Source organism: Mustelus asterias, chromosome 21 (genome assembly GCF_964213995.1).
Source record: "Mustelus asterias chromosome 21, sMusAst1.hap1.1, whole genome shotgun sequence".
Taxonomy (NCBI): Eukaryota; Metazoa; Chordata; class Chondrichthyes; order Carcharhiniformes; family Triakidae; genus Mustelus; species Mustelus asterias.
This window is the reverse complement of record NC_135821.1, coordinates 32,290,008-32,306,977: the sequence shown is the minus strand read 5'-3', so window position 1 is coordinate 32,306,977 and position 16,970 is coordinate 32,290,008. Positions and strand designations below refer to the sequence as shown.

At 45.0% G+C, this 16,970-nt stretch overlaps 1 protein-coding gene and 1 non-coding gene across 2 annotated transcripts in view; both read right to left on the bottom strand.

Moving 5' to 3' along the window:
- Positions 1–16,970, bottom strand: part of col9a2 (procollagen, type IX, alpha 2) — a 203,448-nt gene that overhangs the window by 169,392 nt on the left and 17,086 nt on the right. Inside the window, exon 5 of the mRNA XM_078237704.1 lies at positions 16,887–16,940. Coding sequence (XP_078093830.1) covers positions 16,887–16,940 — 54 coding nt within the window. The remainder of the gene's footprint in view (positions 1–16,886; positions 16,941–16,970) is intronic.
- On the bottom strand, positions 12,137–12,210 carry trnae-uuc (transfer RNA glutamic acid (anticodon UUC)). The gene has a single exon. It is a non-coding gene; the product is annotated as a tRNA-Glu (tRNA).

The following is a 16,970-nucleotide window of genomic DNA, read 5'->3' as shown; positions in this document are numbered from 1 at the left end:
TTGTAGATTGTTGACTTTTTTTTTATATAGTCTGTTTTCGCACCCCGCCGGCCTTTGTTCTCAAAGGAGGGGTGAATGTGGTGAACCATCGTTGGTTCCCACTGTGGGGTTGTTCTAATGTTGTTGTTGGGCTAGGGTGTTCACACTGTGGGATTGTTCTAATGTTGTTGTTGGGCTAGGGTGTTCACACTGTGGGATTAATACACCTGTGGTTGTTACTGTTGTGGCACATCCCAGTCGGGCCCCGCCTCCTGGGAGAGGTATAAGACCCCCTGCTCGGGCGGGACCTCGTCAGTCTGGAATGGTGTACTTATGTTCTAATAGTTCCATTGTTAGGCAATAAAAGCCTTCAGTTACCGAAGCCTTGTGTCTTGTGCTCGATTGACATGCATCATGGACTCAAACCCAAAGTTTCTGGTGGCGTATCAGGGACATTACTACCACGCTATGAGGCGTCCTATCAGTACGTTAGTACATAATGGTAATAACGTAACATTAAATGTTATTTAGATTTCTACTTTCATTACACAGGGCTCACAAAGTGACGGTTCTCAATCCGAATAATCCAGGTCTGGGATAAGATGATTTATATTTCATCCGGGAGGCAAAAATGTGACAGATAAGCAAAATATTAATCATAGCCAGGAGATGAATTCCACTTTCACTTTATAATCGGATTATACCTTACTGACAACCATTGTACATTATAAAGTTAGCTTCACCTGTTTAAAATAAAAAAGCATTTCCACACTCTACCAGGATAATGTCACGAATGCTTCAACAATTATGGACAATCAGTCCTTGCAAAAGATGAATCATACACAAACTCGCCTTTTTTTCTTGATACCAGTTCTGTGCCACATTAGCTAATCCACACCAACAATAGAATACTCCAAAGACACTAAAACAACTTCCAGTTGAATTTTTCAATATTAACAGGATAACTGGAGTCACATTCGCATTCAGTAATTTCCAAATGAAATGCAAGGATTCAAACCTACAGCCCAGTTGACCATTCTGTTTATTCCCCAATATTTTTCACAGCTGGAAATCCAATAATAATTACCCATTCACATCAGGGGCATTTTAAAGAGGGAAATATCCTTTCAGTAAACTATTCTTTACCTACATTATCCATCCTTTAGTTCTTTGATATTTAGCAGCATAGGGCTTCGGAGCAGTATGAGACTATTCGCCCATCGAGCCTGCTCCACCATTCAATAAGATCATGGCTGATCTGGTTATGGTTTCAACTCCACCTTCCTGTCTGGCCTCCCACAACACTTGCCTCCCTTGTCCATCAAAAGTCAACCCAACTCAGCCTTGAATAAGTTCAAGACCCAGCCTCCACTGCTTTCTGCGAATGGGGTCTCACGGTGGCATCTGTAACATGGGGAGCAGACTCACAGTGAGACTTTAGCATGGGGAGGGGTCTCACGGTGAGACTTGGAACATCGGGAGTGGTCTCTCAGTGAGACCTGGAACATGGGGAGTGGTCTCACAGTGAGACCTGGAATATGGGGAGGGGTGTCTTAAAGTGAGATTGCAACATGGGAAAGGGCCTCTCAGTGAGACCTGGAACATGGGGAGTGGTCTCACAATGAGACCTGGAACATCGGGAGGGGTCTTACAATGAGATTGTAACATGGGGTGGGGTCTCACAGTGAGACCTGGAACATCGGGAGTGGTCTCTCAGTGAGACCTGGAACATGGGGTGGGGTCTCACAGTGAGATTGTAACATGGGGTGGGGTCTCTCAGTGAGACCTGGATCATGGGGAGGGGTCTCTCAGTGAGACCTGGATCATGGAGAGTGGGGTCACATTGATATTTGTAAAATGGGGAGGGATCTCACGGTGAGAACCTCACATGCAACGAATGTGGTCTCTAGAATAATGAGGAAGTAAGTGTGAATGTTATTAGCCTTGTAATAGTTGATTAAATTGTAGAACTGATTACTGCCACTATCCAGACCCATCTCAGATTCTGATCTGAACTAAAGTGGAGGTTTGGATATTTCTACCGAAATGACACTCGAGTGCATGGCATCACCTGAGGTAAAAGAGAGGCTACATCAGAGGTAATGGTTAGTGCCACAGATCCTGAGTTTGAAGAGTTTCCAGATTGACAGAGAATGGGGAATCTGGAAATGTACAAATTAACAGGGTGACTGTGTGATGTGCCTTTAGACCCGCTCAGTAAAGATGGAAGGGAGGTGAAAAAAGGGGGCGAGGCGGATTCTTTGGAAGGAAGGAGGAATTCCTGATAGTAATCACAAGTGGTGAATGTGGGTGTTGGGAAAAGATCTGTTTCCCTCACTGAGGTCCCGGTGATTGAGATGCAATCTTCACCGATCAGAGTTGATTCAAACCCCATTAGTGAGAGGCATGTTGTCCTTATTACATCCCTCGACACAGTGAATGCAATCCAACCATTACATAGTTAACACAGAAGTTAATGCTCCAACATGTTAAGAAAGATTGTGTATTAGTTCCTGCTGGGGCTGCTAATCCATTTGTTATTAATTAGTCAATCAGGGAAAAGTGTCAAATTATACCCTGTAATAATCCTAGGCTCACAGCTGTGATGCACTCGGGGGGTATGAAGCAAAATAGTGAAACTGTCAGATTAATTTGTCACAGAAATTCAGCCCTTTCCAAGGACTATTTTCACTAATTGGTGCTTTCATCTCTTACTCCATAAGCAGCAATTTTATATGACCAATAAAAACCAAATTTAAATATAATTACTGTCTCTCTTTAAAGGTTGTTATAGTGAGAAGGAAATGTTGCTGGATATAATATTGATTTTTATATATATAACTCCAGGAATACCAGAGCCAGAATGTCTGCAGCCCTTTTACTGACCTCTCTATGAACTCACCCAATGTTTACTGAATAACAATTAGACTTTGTGACAAGGGAGTTATATTTTAGCGGTAGACACAGTATGAGGCAGAGGCCCTTATGAAGCAGCATGTCATCCGCAGAGCACTGTTAAAGTGAGGACATTTTAAAGATTAGGACTGCTTCCTTTGGGTAATTCTGACACTGGGAGACGGCGTAAGACTATCAGGTCAGCTACCTGTTAGACATCTCTTCCCAGTTTCATTGAAGTTTGACAATTCGAGATGATATTGGTTAAGGGATAAACAAACACTGGGGAGAAACATCCCCCATTTTTCTTAATAAAAATACATCTTCCTGAGAGGGCAGACAGGGGTTCAGTTTAACATCCCATCCCCAAAATGGCAATTTCCTACAATGCAGCACTCCCTGAGTGCTGTGCTGAAATGTCAGTCCAGGCTTTGTGCTCACGTCTCTGGACTGGGATTTCAGCCCAGAACCTTTTGGCTCTCAGGTGAACGTGCTTCCCACTGAGACACAGCAGAGGATCAAAGTGACTCATGGAGCAGGTGGAAAACAAACTAAATGAGATGGAGGAAAGCAAGCATTAGGAGAAAGCTGACACTTCTTTGGAGTTATGTTTTTTATTGTTTCGTTTATTAATTAAGGACCAGCAAATCCAGGCCTCAAGTTTGAGTAGACTTCTGGGAGGCAGCACTCGCTGGGGGGTTTGTGTTTCACTGTGCTACATCAGTCAGTCCCTCGCCTCCCTCAGCCCTCTCTCCCCCGCACCCCCCCCACCCCTTCTCTCCCCTGCCCCCACCCCTCCCCTCCCCTGCCCCCACCCCTTCTCTCCCTGCTCCCACCCCTCCCCTGCCCCCACCCCTTCTCTCCCCTGCCCCCACCCCTCCCCTCCCCTGCCCCCACCCCTTCTCTCCCCTGCCCCCACCCCTTCTCTCCCCTGCCCCCACCACTCCCCTGCTCCCACCCCTTCTCTCCCCTGCCCCCACCCCTTCTCTCCCCTGCCCCCACCCCTCCTCTCCCCTGCCCCCACCCCTCCCCTCCCCTGCCCCCACCCCTCCCCTCCCCTGCCCCCACCCCTCCCCTCCCCTGCCCCCACCCCTCCCCTCCCCTGCCCCCACCCCTCCCCTCCCCTGCCCCCACCACCTCCACTATCAATACTCAGATATCGCAGTTGGGACTGGGCAAAATGAGCTTTTCAATCACAGATGCGGAGTTTGGAATGCTGTCGGATGAATGAGCCCTTTCAGACTGGGCCAGGGGAAGTACCTCACAGTATAAAGTTCCTTTATAAACTCTCGGGTTGGTGCGATGTTTAAACACAAACACCAGCTTCTGCTTCAATGCCTGTTAGAGCTGCACAGGAAAACGGAACATTCCAGGCAAAACACAGATATGTCTGTGACGAGTCTGCTCAATATTGACTAACACCCAATGAAGCAGCCTTTAATTGGACGGGGCTTCAGGATCAGTGACTGAAACACTGTACTCTGACCCTGAGCATTTCCTGCACCCTGGCTTTCTTTCTGATTTTAGTTTAATTCTCAGTAATAAACTTCTAAAGAGTTGTTTCATTTTTCTCAAGCCTCTGACACTGATTCTCTCCAGGGAGAGGAGAGGGAATTCTGTCCACTGCAGTTAGGGTTTCCATCCTTGGGGGCAGTGAATCCCTGCTTAAAATTGAGCACCCCCAGAGTGTATCAGTTATCAGACGCCATTCTCTCCAATCTTGAAGTGTGACTTTGTGGACACTTATTTAGGATTGCTGCAAAGGGATTCGACCAACACTAAACCTGTTTTATCTCTCAGGTTTGATCTTTACCTCAAGAGGATTGAAGCAGAGAAGTGAGGAAGGGACAGTTCAGTTGGGAAGAGCCTTGCTCAGACCCCAATCTGCAGTTATACATTTCAACAAACTTATTCCACTCGACACACTGACCTTGGTCAGTAGGGTTGCCAACCCTCCCAGAATGGTATGGAGACCTCCCCCCCCACCTGATTTGGCTTCAATCTCCTGGTGTCCAAACAAAGCACTCTGAGAGCATGTCAGTGCCCGGCAATGGCAGCCAGAACCAGCCATCAGCCAATCCCACACTGCGCTCAGATACCACCTGACCCTCTAGATGGCCAGGACTAATCGCTAGTCAAGCATAGCTCATGCTCGGGTACCACCTGACCTTCCCTGAGTCAAGGAGTGACAGTCCACCAATCACAGCCCACATTTACGTAACAGCTGACCTTCCCTTTGCCAGGAACTTACCCCCACCCCGGAAAAAGCCCAATTCAGCATCGGCAGAGACCACGTGATGGAAATATCAGAATGGGCTACAGACCACATGATCAGTTCTCCAATCAGTGAGACGATGTCCACTCGGACTGCACAGCTAGAGGAAAGGCCGCTGATTATGAGCCAAGGTGAGGCTCGGCTGGGATTGACTGGATGCTGGGAGAATGATTAATTAGTGTCGGGTTGAATGGGTGGTGAATGGGCGGGCCATGTTGCACTGCGGATTTTCATCCCCCAGAACAACGGTCGATGAAAGAATCTTTCAGGCTGAGTGGTGGAATTTAGTGAAAGCAGGTTCATTCCCTCTCACTCAGTGTTCACAGTCAAGCCAATGTGACAGGAGACCAGATGAGCAGCTTGATGGAGCAGAGCCCTCAAGCTGCTTTGTTTCTGCCAATCTTGCATGTATTACTTTAAATTATATCAAACGTACAGCCCAGAATGTGACCATTCGCCTGAACTAGTGTGTGCCATGACATCACCATTTCTGCTGACATCCAGCCAGAGTTGGTGAGCCTAATGGTGGGGTAGGGGAGTGAGGCGGGGGTGGTGGGTGGAGAGGTGGGGGGGTGTAGGGAGAGGATACAGAGTAACACTACAGCTTAAAAGACAGTTTGGATAATTTGGCTAGTATTCCCTTGAGTTTAGAACATTGAGGCAGAATCTGATTATTGGCCATGCTAAAATTGCCCCTTAGTGTCCCAAAGTTAGATGAACTAGCCATGATAAATGTGCAATGTTACAGGGATAGGGCCGGGGGAGAGGGCCTGGGTAAAATACTCTGTCAGAGAGTCAGTGCAGACTCGATGGGCCAAATGGCCACTGTTGGGAGTCTATGATTCTAATTAATTATGATTTTATAGGGTAGATAGGTTGAAACTGTTTTCCCTGGTGAGTGTACAACCTCAAAATGAGGGTTAAAGCAGTCAGAAATGAAATTACAAAGCACTTTTGCTGAAAAGGTACAGAAAATTTGGAACTCTCCAAAAAACAACGAATTCTGGGAGCTTTCACAGCTGAGATTAATCCATTTTTGTTCAGTGAGGATATCAAAGCAAATGGATCAGAAGTGGGTCAATGGAGTCGTGATACAGCTCAACCACAATCAAAGTCTGTGATCAGACTGGAGGGGAGTATACGTTAGTGTCCCCCGGGGTGGCTATCAGACCACTGCTCCTTTCATATGTATATGAATGATCTGAATCTGGATACACAGAGCACAATCTGAAAGTTTGCAGACGATACAAAGCACTGGAATAGTAAACATTGTGAGGGATAGCAGCAGATTTCAGAAAAACACAAATAGACGGGTGAAATAGGCAGATACGGGGAGTGTGAAGCGACACACTGTGAAAGGGAGAATGAAGAGAGATGATATCAACTCAATGGTACAATTCTGAAGCAGACGCAGGAACAGAGAGACCTGGGGGTAAAAAAACAAAATGCTGGAAATAATCAACAGCTTAAGCAGCATCTGAGAGAGAAACAAAGTGAATTTTCAGAAACATTAATCAGCATGAATGTACATAAAGATGAATATGGTGAAAACTGGAATAAATAAATGACGGTGGAGACTAGCAGCCTGGAACAAATTTCACAATTTGAGTCGCTGGAAAGCATCTTGTCAGAGCGAGAATAGCAATGTCAAAGGACGCATACAGAACTGCTCAGCATAGGAACGAACAGGTAAAGAATGACCAAGATTGTAATGCGGTGTCTCGTTATATGGGGCTGAAATTTGGAACTGAATAAAAGCGAACGTCCCAAGACTGGGAAATTGTGAATTGAGGTTCTGCGAAGGATGGAGCGGGTCAGTCAGGTAAACACAAGAGAAATGAAGGACATCTCCAGATGGTGGTGGGGGGAAGATGTTAGTGAACATCATCAAGAAAAGGCAGCCAGGTTAGATTGGCCATATTCTAAAGCACGAGAACTTGCTGAAGGAGGTGATTGAAGGAAGAACAGAGAGTTGGAGACCAAGAGAGAGAAGCAGAACGCGATGATATTAAGACAATTTGAAGTTGGAATTGGGACTGACAGAGAAAGTTCAAGAGCGGTGTGGGGAAGTGGGTAGAAGACCTGCCCTTAAGCAGCTCACTGCTATTATTAGTGAGACCCGGGGTTTTTTCCAGTTGGCCAGACAAGTTAATAAGGTTGTTCAATAAAGCATAGAAGAGCCTTCACTTTTTTTAAAGAGAACAAAAGCAAGGCAGCTAGGCTAAACCTTTACCAATCAACTGTTAGGCCTCAACTATATTGTTGTGTTGAATTCTGAGCACAACACTTTTGGAAAGATGCCAAGGCCTTGGACAGGGTGCAGAGGCGATTGCTAGAACAGTACCAATGATGAGAGACTTCAGAAACTTGGAGAGATTAGAGAAGCTGGGAAAGTTCTCTTTGGAGCAGAGAAGGTTAAGGCAAGACTTAATCGAATGTTCTAAATGAGAGACATTTTGATCAAGTTGGTAAAAGGAAACTGTTTCCACCAGCAGCACGATCAAAGATGCTGATTTAAGATAATTACCACACAAAAATAGGGAGGTGAGGAGAATTTTTTGTGCAGCTGAATGTTACAAATCTGCATTGCCTGCAAGGGCAGTAGAAGCAGATTCAATTATAAAATTCAAAAAGAATTTGGATAAATAATTGAAAAGGAAAGAAACTACAGAACTATGGGTAGAGAGCAGGAAAATGGGACTAAATGGATGGTTCTTTCAAAGAGGCCCAAAGGGCCTTCCTAAATGCTGTAATCTTCTTTGATTCCATGTCATGTAAATGTCGCCACAGTCCCAGATGACCATAGGCTGCTCTGTCCTCTGAGGGGGGAGAGCTGACTGAAATCTCAGGGTCACCATACCTCAGGCGAGGGGCAAGGTTGATAAGGTGGGGCCTTCATGAAGAACCTCAGCCGCTACGGGAATTGAACCCACGCTGTTGGCATCACTCTGTATCACGAACCAGCCATCCAGCCAACTGAGCTAACCACGAAGTTTGAGAGCCTGAATGGACTGATCATGTTCTTGGAATCAGGATAAATTAGGGCCTAGAGGGATTTAAATACAGCTGCGTGAACTTGGTTTCCAGTCCCTCGAGTACAGATGACTGAGGTGTTTGAAATGTTAGAAGGATTCCTGTCTGGTGGGGGAAATCAAGAATAGAACGGGCGTAAAACATGCATAAATTAGGCCAAGCCTTTCAGAAGGTGAATCTGGAAGCACTTCTTCTAGAAAGGGTAGTGGAAATCAGGAGCTCTCTTCTCTAGAAGCTATGGACGCTGCAACAAATGAATATTTCAAAACCAAATTCAATAGATTTTTGTCAGGCAAGGGTGTTGGATACAGAGTAAAGGAGGTTAAATGGAGTTCAGAGAACTACCAGCCAGGACCTAACCGAATAGCAGGACAAGCTCAAGGGGCTGGATGACCAATTCCTGTGCTTCAATTCAAATAAGAAAGGAAGAAAGGTGCTTGCCATAAAAATTAGAGTGAGATTCTTCCCTTCAGAGATTTTCACTCAGTTTAGCTTTGGGTTCAGGCTGCAGACTACTTTTGCCCAAAGCTACAGTGGCACCTTAACCTCAAGGGCATCGCTGAGAGATTTTCACTTGGCAGCTGCCTCTTGTGTTTGTTAAGATACTGGACTAAGGAATCTCAGAAATACGTCGACCTGTCTTTTAATCATCTGTAATCTAAGGGATTGTCAATGGAGTTTTGACTGGAAGCAGATTAGAGAACGCTGCTGCTGCGGGTTCATGCCCAGCAGAAACAAAGGTGAGATACTCCACACTCATTCCCTAAACTCCAACAGCCTTGAGAGAGCAAGCTTTCACCCTCACTCAACACTGGGATTAATTCTAAAGCACACAGGGCAGTGCACCCACTATGGAATAACCTCCTTTAACAAATTACCAAACTAATTATCACCCCTCTGCCATTTTTATTAAATATCATCTATATAAGGGGAGGCGATGGCCGAGTGGTATTATCGCTAGGCTATTAATCCAGAAACTCAGCTAATGTTGTGGGGACCCGGGTTCGAATCCCATCACGACAGATGGTGGAATTTGAATTCAATAAAAAATGTCTGGAATTAACAATCTACTGATGACGATGACATTGTTGATTGTCGGAAAAACCCATCTGGTTCACAAACGTCCTTTAGGGAAGGAAATCTGCCATCCTTACCTAGTCTGGCCTACATGTGATTCCAGAGCCACAGCAATGTGGTTGACTCTCAACTGCCCTTGGGCAACTAGGGATGGGCAATAAATACTGGCCAGCCAGCGACACCCATGTCCCATGAATGAATAAACAAAAATTATCTGTCTCATTTCCAGTCCCAGGGATGAATCTGTTAAAATGTCTAAAAGTGGTGAGGAGTTCTTAAAGTTCACAGAGTGTAACACTCAATGTTTCCCCTCAATCATTTCCCCTGTTCTCCCCGTGCCTGTGCATCTTGAAAACTCAATCTCCATTCCATCCTTCATCCTCTATGATGCTAACGTCTATGTTTCCTTGCACCCAGTCGAGCCTGGACATTCTTTCCACCCCACCAGGCCCTTGGCCCACATTCTTACCCTGGGGTCTTTTAAATCAGTCAGGGTGGGCTCACTAACCATGAATCTTGGTCATTGAGAGGAAGACCACTGATGTCACAGTGGGACATAGAGCCCAACGCCAGGAGAGGAGGGGGTCCCTGCTGGAATGGCACAGCCTCCAGATGATTGACATTTAAAATTCAGATAGTGTCCCTCTGTCGGCAACAAGACCTCAAAATGTGATATGGAAGCTCCCACTTCGTGACTCCTGACCTGCAGCTCAGTTGGATTGCCCATGCTGCTCTTGCTCTCACCTTTGCCAGGCTCCAAAGTTAATGGTAGCACATAGGAAGAGGAAAAGGCTATTCAATCCCTTAAGGAATCTTTCCTGCTATTAGACCATAAGACCATAAGATATAGGAGCAGAATTATGCCATTTGGCCCATTGAATCTGCTCCGCCACTCAATCATGGCTGATATGATTCTCATCCCCATTCTCTTGCCTTCTCCTCATAACCCTTGATCCCCATATTAATCAAGAACCTATCTATCACTGTCTTAAAGACACACAATGACATGGCCTCCGCAGCTTTCTGTGGCAATGAGATCCACAGATTCATCACCCTCTGGCTGAAGAAATTCTTCCTCATCTTGGTTTTAATTATATCAGTTATATCATGGCCAATCCTCAATCCCATTTACCCGCACAAGGAAAATTCTCATTTCCCCATTGGTGCTTTTGCCAATTATCTGAAATCTGTGTTCAATAATTCATTAGTTGCCTTCCCTCCTGCCAGTGGGAACAGTTTCACCCAAACGATTCTCACAAAATCCTTCATAACTTTAGAGTCTCTATTAGAGACTCTGTTAGAAGAACAATCCCGGTTTTTCTCATCTTCAATAACTAAACACCTTTATCCTGTGGGATTTAACCCAAGTCAAGACTTCACATAGGAAGACACAAATAACTTCCCAGAAATGCTAAGGAATCAAGGGAGGAATGAGAATGGGGAATTGAAGGAAATTAGCATTGAGACTATTTGCATTATATTAATATATTTAAGAAGGAAATAGATACATTTCTAGACTCTAGGGATATGGGAGAGAGCAGGAGTATAATGTTGAGATAGAGGATCAGCTGCTATGATCATATTGAATGGCGAAGCAGGCTCAAAGGGCTGAATGGCCTCCCTCCTGTTCCTACTTTCTATGTTTCTACCTGATGCCAGGGTCAAAGATGCCACTGAATAGCTGCAGAGCATTCTGAGAGAGGGAGGGTGACCAGCAGCAGTCATAGTCCACGTCGGTATCAACAACATAGATAGGCAGAAGGATGTGATCCTGCCTTCAGGATTTAGGGAGCCAAGCGGGAAATTAACAAGTGGACCTCAAAGGTCATTTGGCGGGATTCTCCCCACAACTCGCTATGTGTTTTGCTGCAGTGACTTATCATCAGCTAGTGGTAGGATCTTCTGGTCCCACTGTTGTTAAAAGGGTTTTCCTTTGAATGCTGCCTCGCCGATGGGAAACCTGGCGCTCCGGCAGCGGAACTGGAAGATCCTGCCAGTGTGAACAGCCGGAAGATGTCGCCCATTATCGCTGGATTACTCCCAGTACCACACACAAGTGAGCATAGAAATAGGAGGATAAAGCAGATGATTGAATGGCTGGACAGATCGTGCAGGAGAGAAGGATTTAGATTCTGAAGATATTAGGACTGACTCTGGGGAAATGGGACCTCTACAGGCTGAACGGGTTGCACTTGGTCAGAGCTGACACTGAGTTCCTCACAGGGTGTTTTACTTGTGCTGTTAGAGAAGGCTTAAACTAACTAAGTAGAGGTGTGAGAACCAGGTAAAACACCAGAGAGGACTACAGTGATATATAGAATATTATAAGAGATAGATGGCACTGCAATAGGGAATAATAAGTTAGTAGGTGTGGTCAGAGTAAGGGAGAAGGTAATATAGGAACATTGGAATTAGGAGCAGAAGTCGGCAAATTCAGCCCTTCGAGCCTGCTCCCCCATTCAATCAGATCACGGCCGATCTCTTCCTGGTCTCAAATCCACCTTTCCACCTGTTCCCCATATCCCTTTAACGCGTTTTCTCTCAGAAATATATCTATCTCCTACTTGAAACCATTCAACAATTCAGACTCCACCGCGCTATGGGGCAACGAAATTCACCACCCTCTGCGAGATACAGTTCCACCTCAATTCAGTTTTAAATCTACCGCCTCTCAACCTATACCTTAACCCCTTGTTCGAGTTTGCCCCACAAGAAGAAACATTTGGTCTACGTTTACTTTATCAATCCCTTTTTAGTATTTTATCTACCTCGATCAGATCCCCTCTCATCCTTCTAAACTCCAGCGAGTATAAGCCCAAATTGTTTAATCGCTCCTCATACATCAACCCCTTTCATCCCCGGAATCAATAGAATACATTTCCTGGACCGGGAATCGAACCAGTGCCACGGCGATGAAAGCGCCAAATCCTAACCACTGGACCACCAGAGAACGAGGCAATTCTTTTGATACTATAATTGAACCAAACAAAGTTCATTTGGATATGCTTTTGGTTTTGTGTGATGTCTAAATAAAGGTTAGCATGCTTGCATGTGAATGCATGGAGCACGGTAAATTAGACTGGGGAGTTACAGGCACAGATTGCGATGTGAAAATATGATGTTTTGGTGATAACAAGGACCTGGTTCACTGAAGGGCAGGACTGGGTATTAAATATTCCCGGATACAAGGTGCTTAGGTAAGTTAGGAACGGTGCTGATATTGATTAGGGAGAACATGGCAGAGTTGGAGATAGAGAATATTCCAGAGTGGTCAAGGATGGAATCTATTTGGCTAGAACTAAGGAACAATAAAAGTGCAGTGACATTGCTCGATGTAGTCTGTAGACCGCCAACATCTTTTTCCAAAGGTAGAGGAGTCTAAAACTAGAGGGCATAGGTTTAAGGTGAGAGGGGAGAAATACAAAAGGGTCCAGAGGGTCAATCTTTTCCACACAGAGGGTGGTGAGTGTCTGGAACGAACTGCCAGAGGTAGTAGTAGAGATGGGTACAATTTTGTCTTTTAAAAAGCATTTAGAAAATTACATGGGTAAATGGGTATAGGGGGACATGGGCCAAACGCAGGCAATTGGGACTAGCTTAGTGGTTAAAAAAAAGGGTGGCATGGACAAGTTGGGCTGAAGGGCCTGTTTCTATGTTGTAAACCTCTATAACTCTATGACTTTAGTGAGAAGGATGTAGAAGAAAAAAACCTTGCAAGGTGGTGCAAGAATTATAGGGTGGTTGTAATGGGGGAACTTTAATTATCCAAGATTGGACTGGGATAGTAGTTGAGTAAATGGCAGAGAGAGACAAGAGTTTCTAGAATGTGTCCAGGAAAACTTTCTTTGGCAGTATGTGTCCAGTCCAATGGGGAAGGAGGCAGTGCTAGAACTCGTTCTTGGAAATGAGATGAGCCAAGTCAATGAAATGTCAGTCAGAGAACATTTAGGAAACAGTGATCATTGTACCTTAAGGTTTAGGCTGGCTCTAGAAAAGGTTAGTGGAAAAATCCTGAGTAGGAATACTTAACTGGGGGTAAGCTAACATCAATGGGATAAGGATGGATCTGGACCGAATAAATTGGAATCAAAGTTTGGCAAGAAAATGGTCCCTGAACAATAGGCTAACTTCAAAGCAGTGGTAATTCTGGCAGAGTCAGGGTATGTTCCCCGAAAGGGAAAGGGAGGGAAAACCAATTCAAAACTTGCTGGATAAGGGATAGAAATGAAGATAAAGAAGAAAACAATGTGGTTACCGTCGTGTTATTATGTTGAAATAAACCTTGGGCTTATTTATGTATAATCCACAGGGCACCAATCACTCCCAAGGGAGTGGGGAAACATGTTGTGGGTGCATTTATTAAGGGTAGTGAACAGCTATACGTAAGTATAAATCTTGAAGACATCAGAGCTGCGTGTGTGTGCTCTACTCAAAGCAAAAGTGAAACAAGGACTGGCTCAGATTTCCCTTCTCATGATATCATGCTGGTATCCCTGAAAGGCATATTGCAACACCGATAACAGATGTCAGTAGAAAATAAAGTTAAAAAACCATGCCAATTATAGAAGATTCAGAATGGATGTGAAAAAGCAAATAAGTAAAGAGGGAATATGCAAAGAGACCAGTAGGCATATATGCATAAAAAAAGTAAGTGGTGTTAAAAGGAGAGGGACAATGGAGGCTGAGGCATTAAATTAATATTTTGCATCTGTCTTTACCGAGAAAGATGCTGCCCAGGCCATGGTGAAAGAGGCGGTAATTCAAATGCACAGAAGAGTTTAAAATTGATAAGGAGGAGGTATTGGCTAGATTGTCCATACTTAATGTTGACATGATACCAGGATTGCAAGCATTCCACCATCATATCTGGGTGCCATATATTAAAGGTGCCCAACACCACCAACCAACATTGAAGGAAGAAGACTGAATTCCTGAAGAAAGAAGATGGATCTCCAGGAACACACTGAGGCTGGTAGATGGACCTTCTCAATGGGGGAGAAGATGATCGATGCTGCCCCCACTGCTATTCCAGGGTCCAGGGTTGCTGGCAGTCCCTATCCTGAACTCTGGAGGCAGTCCAAGCATTCTTCAGGTAAGTCCCAACTTCTGCATGCCACATTGTCCTAGACATGTTCTGGACTGACGTGTTTTCCCATTGGCATTGCGGAGAGTGGGGGGTAAGGCCTTCATCTGCATCCCATTCACAGGATGCAAATCAGTTTCATTCTGGCCACCAGCAGGTTTCCCGAACACAAACAGAAAATGTTGTAAAATCGCAGCAGGTCTGACAGCATCTGTGAAGAGAGAATAGAGCCAATGTTTCGAGTCAGACGAAGGGTCATCCAGACTCGAAGCGTTGGCTCTATTCTCTTCCCACAGATGCTGTCAGACCTGCTGAGATTTTACAGCATTTTCTGTTTTTGTTTCAGATTCCAGCATCCGCAGTATTTTGCTTTTATCTTAGCAGGTTTCCCAATTTGCCGTGGCGGGAAATTAATTACGGCGTGAAACCAAGCTTTGGGCCTGCTGCTCAATTGCACCCCCCCAACCCCAGCTCCCCCCATAGTCCCTGACATAGAATCTGCCAGCGGAGGAAGGAGAGAATTACGCCTTTGTTCATGGAATAAAAGGGATACAAAATTGGCTGAATGATGAGAAACAGAATCATGGCTAATCATAGAATCCTACAGTGCAGAAGGAGGCTATTTGGCCCATCGAGTGTCCAGCAACCACAATGCCACCCAGGCCCTATCCCCATAACCCCATGCATTTACCCGAGCTAGTCCCCCTGCCACTAAGGGGTAATCTAGCATGGCCAATCCACCCAACCCGCACATCTTTGGACTGTGGGAGGAAACCGGAGCACCCGGAGGAAACCCACGCAGACACGGGGAGAATGTGCAAACTCCACACAGACAGTGACCCAAGCTGGGAATCGAACCTAGGATCCTGGTGCTGTGAGTCAGCAGTGCTAACCACTGTGCCATCGTGCCGCCCATAATGTACGTTTTTCAGGCTGGAGGAAGGTTTGTAGTGGAGTTCCGAGAAATCTTTGCTTTTCCTGACGTATATTAATGACCGAGAACCTGGTGTCCAGGATACAATTTCAAAATTTGTGAATGATACGAAACTAGGAATTATTGTAAACTGTAAATAGGATAGTTAGAATTTCAAAAGGACATAGACAGGTTGGTGGAGTGGGCAGAGAGATGGCAGATGAAGTTCAATGCAGAAAATATGTGAAGTGATTCATTTTGGCAGGAAGAACAAGGAGAGACAATATAAAATAAATGGTATGATTCTGAAGGAGATGCAGGAGCAGAGGGACATGGATGTATATGTTCACAAAGAACAAAGGACAGCACAGAAACAGGCCCTTCAGCCCATCAAGTTTGTGCCAACAAATTATGCCTTTCTAAATTAAAGACCCCTCTACGTGCTCCATATCCCTCTATTCTCTCCCTACTCATCTGTCAAGATGCTTCTTAACCGTTGCTATTGTATCTACTTCCACCGCCTCCTCTAGCAGCGCATTGCAGGCACTTACCACCCTCTGTGTAAAAAAACAAGACATTGAAGGTAGCAGGTTGAGAGAATGGTTGACAAAGAATATGACATCGTAAGCTTGATCAATAGGTGCATAGAATTGAAGAGTAAGGAGGTCATGTTGAATTTGTATAAGACACTAGTTTGGCCTCAGCTGGAGTATTGCATCCAGTTCTGAGCACCACAGATGTGAAGGCATTAGAGAGGGTGCAGAAAAGATTGATGAGAAGGAATGAGGAACTTTATTGAAGGTAGATTGGAGGAGTTGGGACTGTTTCTCTTTGAGAAAAAAAGGCTGAAAGGGGATTTGATAGAGGTATTCAAAATCATGTGTCTAGACAGGGTAGACAGCGAGGAACTGATCTATTGTTGAAAGGATCAAAAACTAGAGGATACAGATTTAAAGTAATTAGTAAAAGAAGCAGAAGCAACTTGAGGAAAAACGTCTTTACACAGTGAGCAGTCAGGAACTGGAATGCTCTGCCTGACGGTGTGGTGGAGGCAGGTTCAAATAGCGTGTTCAAAAAGGATTTTGAGTGATTTGAAAAGGAAGAATGTGCAGGGTTACAGAGAGAAGGCGGGAGAATGGCACTGGGAGAATTGCTCATTCTGAAAGCTGGTGTAGACACGATGGGCCAAATGGCCTCCTTCTGCACTGTAACAATTCTGTGACTCTGTGAACTTTCGCAGGCTCACCACTGCCCCATCTCTCCAGTTAACACTTTCAGTTGAGGCTTACATGAGGCCTACACCAGAGGACATATACCACCCACCAGACATTGTGAAATGAACTTCCTCAATATTGGATCAATATTGGATCAAATCTTAATGAGCAGATAGTCTTCACTGCAACTCAAAAGAAACACCATCGTTCCTCACTCAGCAACATTTTGAGCAAACAACAAAAGCACCAGCTTCCGACAATCCAGAACAAGAGCTGTCGTGTTTACAATTGTACTCTCTATCCTCCATAAGCACTGCTCCCAATGTGGTGTTTCAGTGTTTCTGAAAGATCACCACAGACAGCACCTCTCTAACCCAGCAAGCTGCTTCAGGGTAAACTGTAACACATTGTACTCACTTTAGGACCAGGCCTTCCAGGAACCCCTGGCTCTCCTTTTGGACCTTGCAGACCCTGTGTGATAAACAAAAGAAAGCCGTGGTT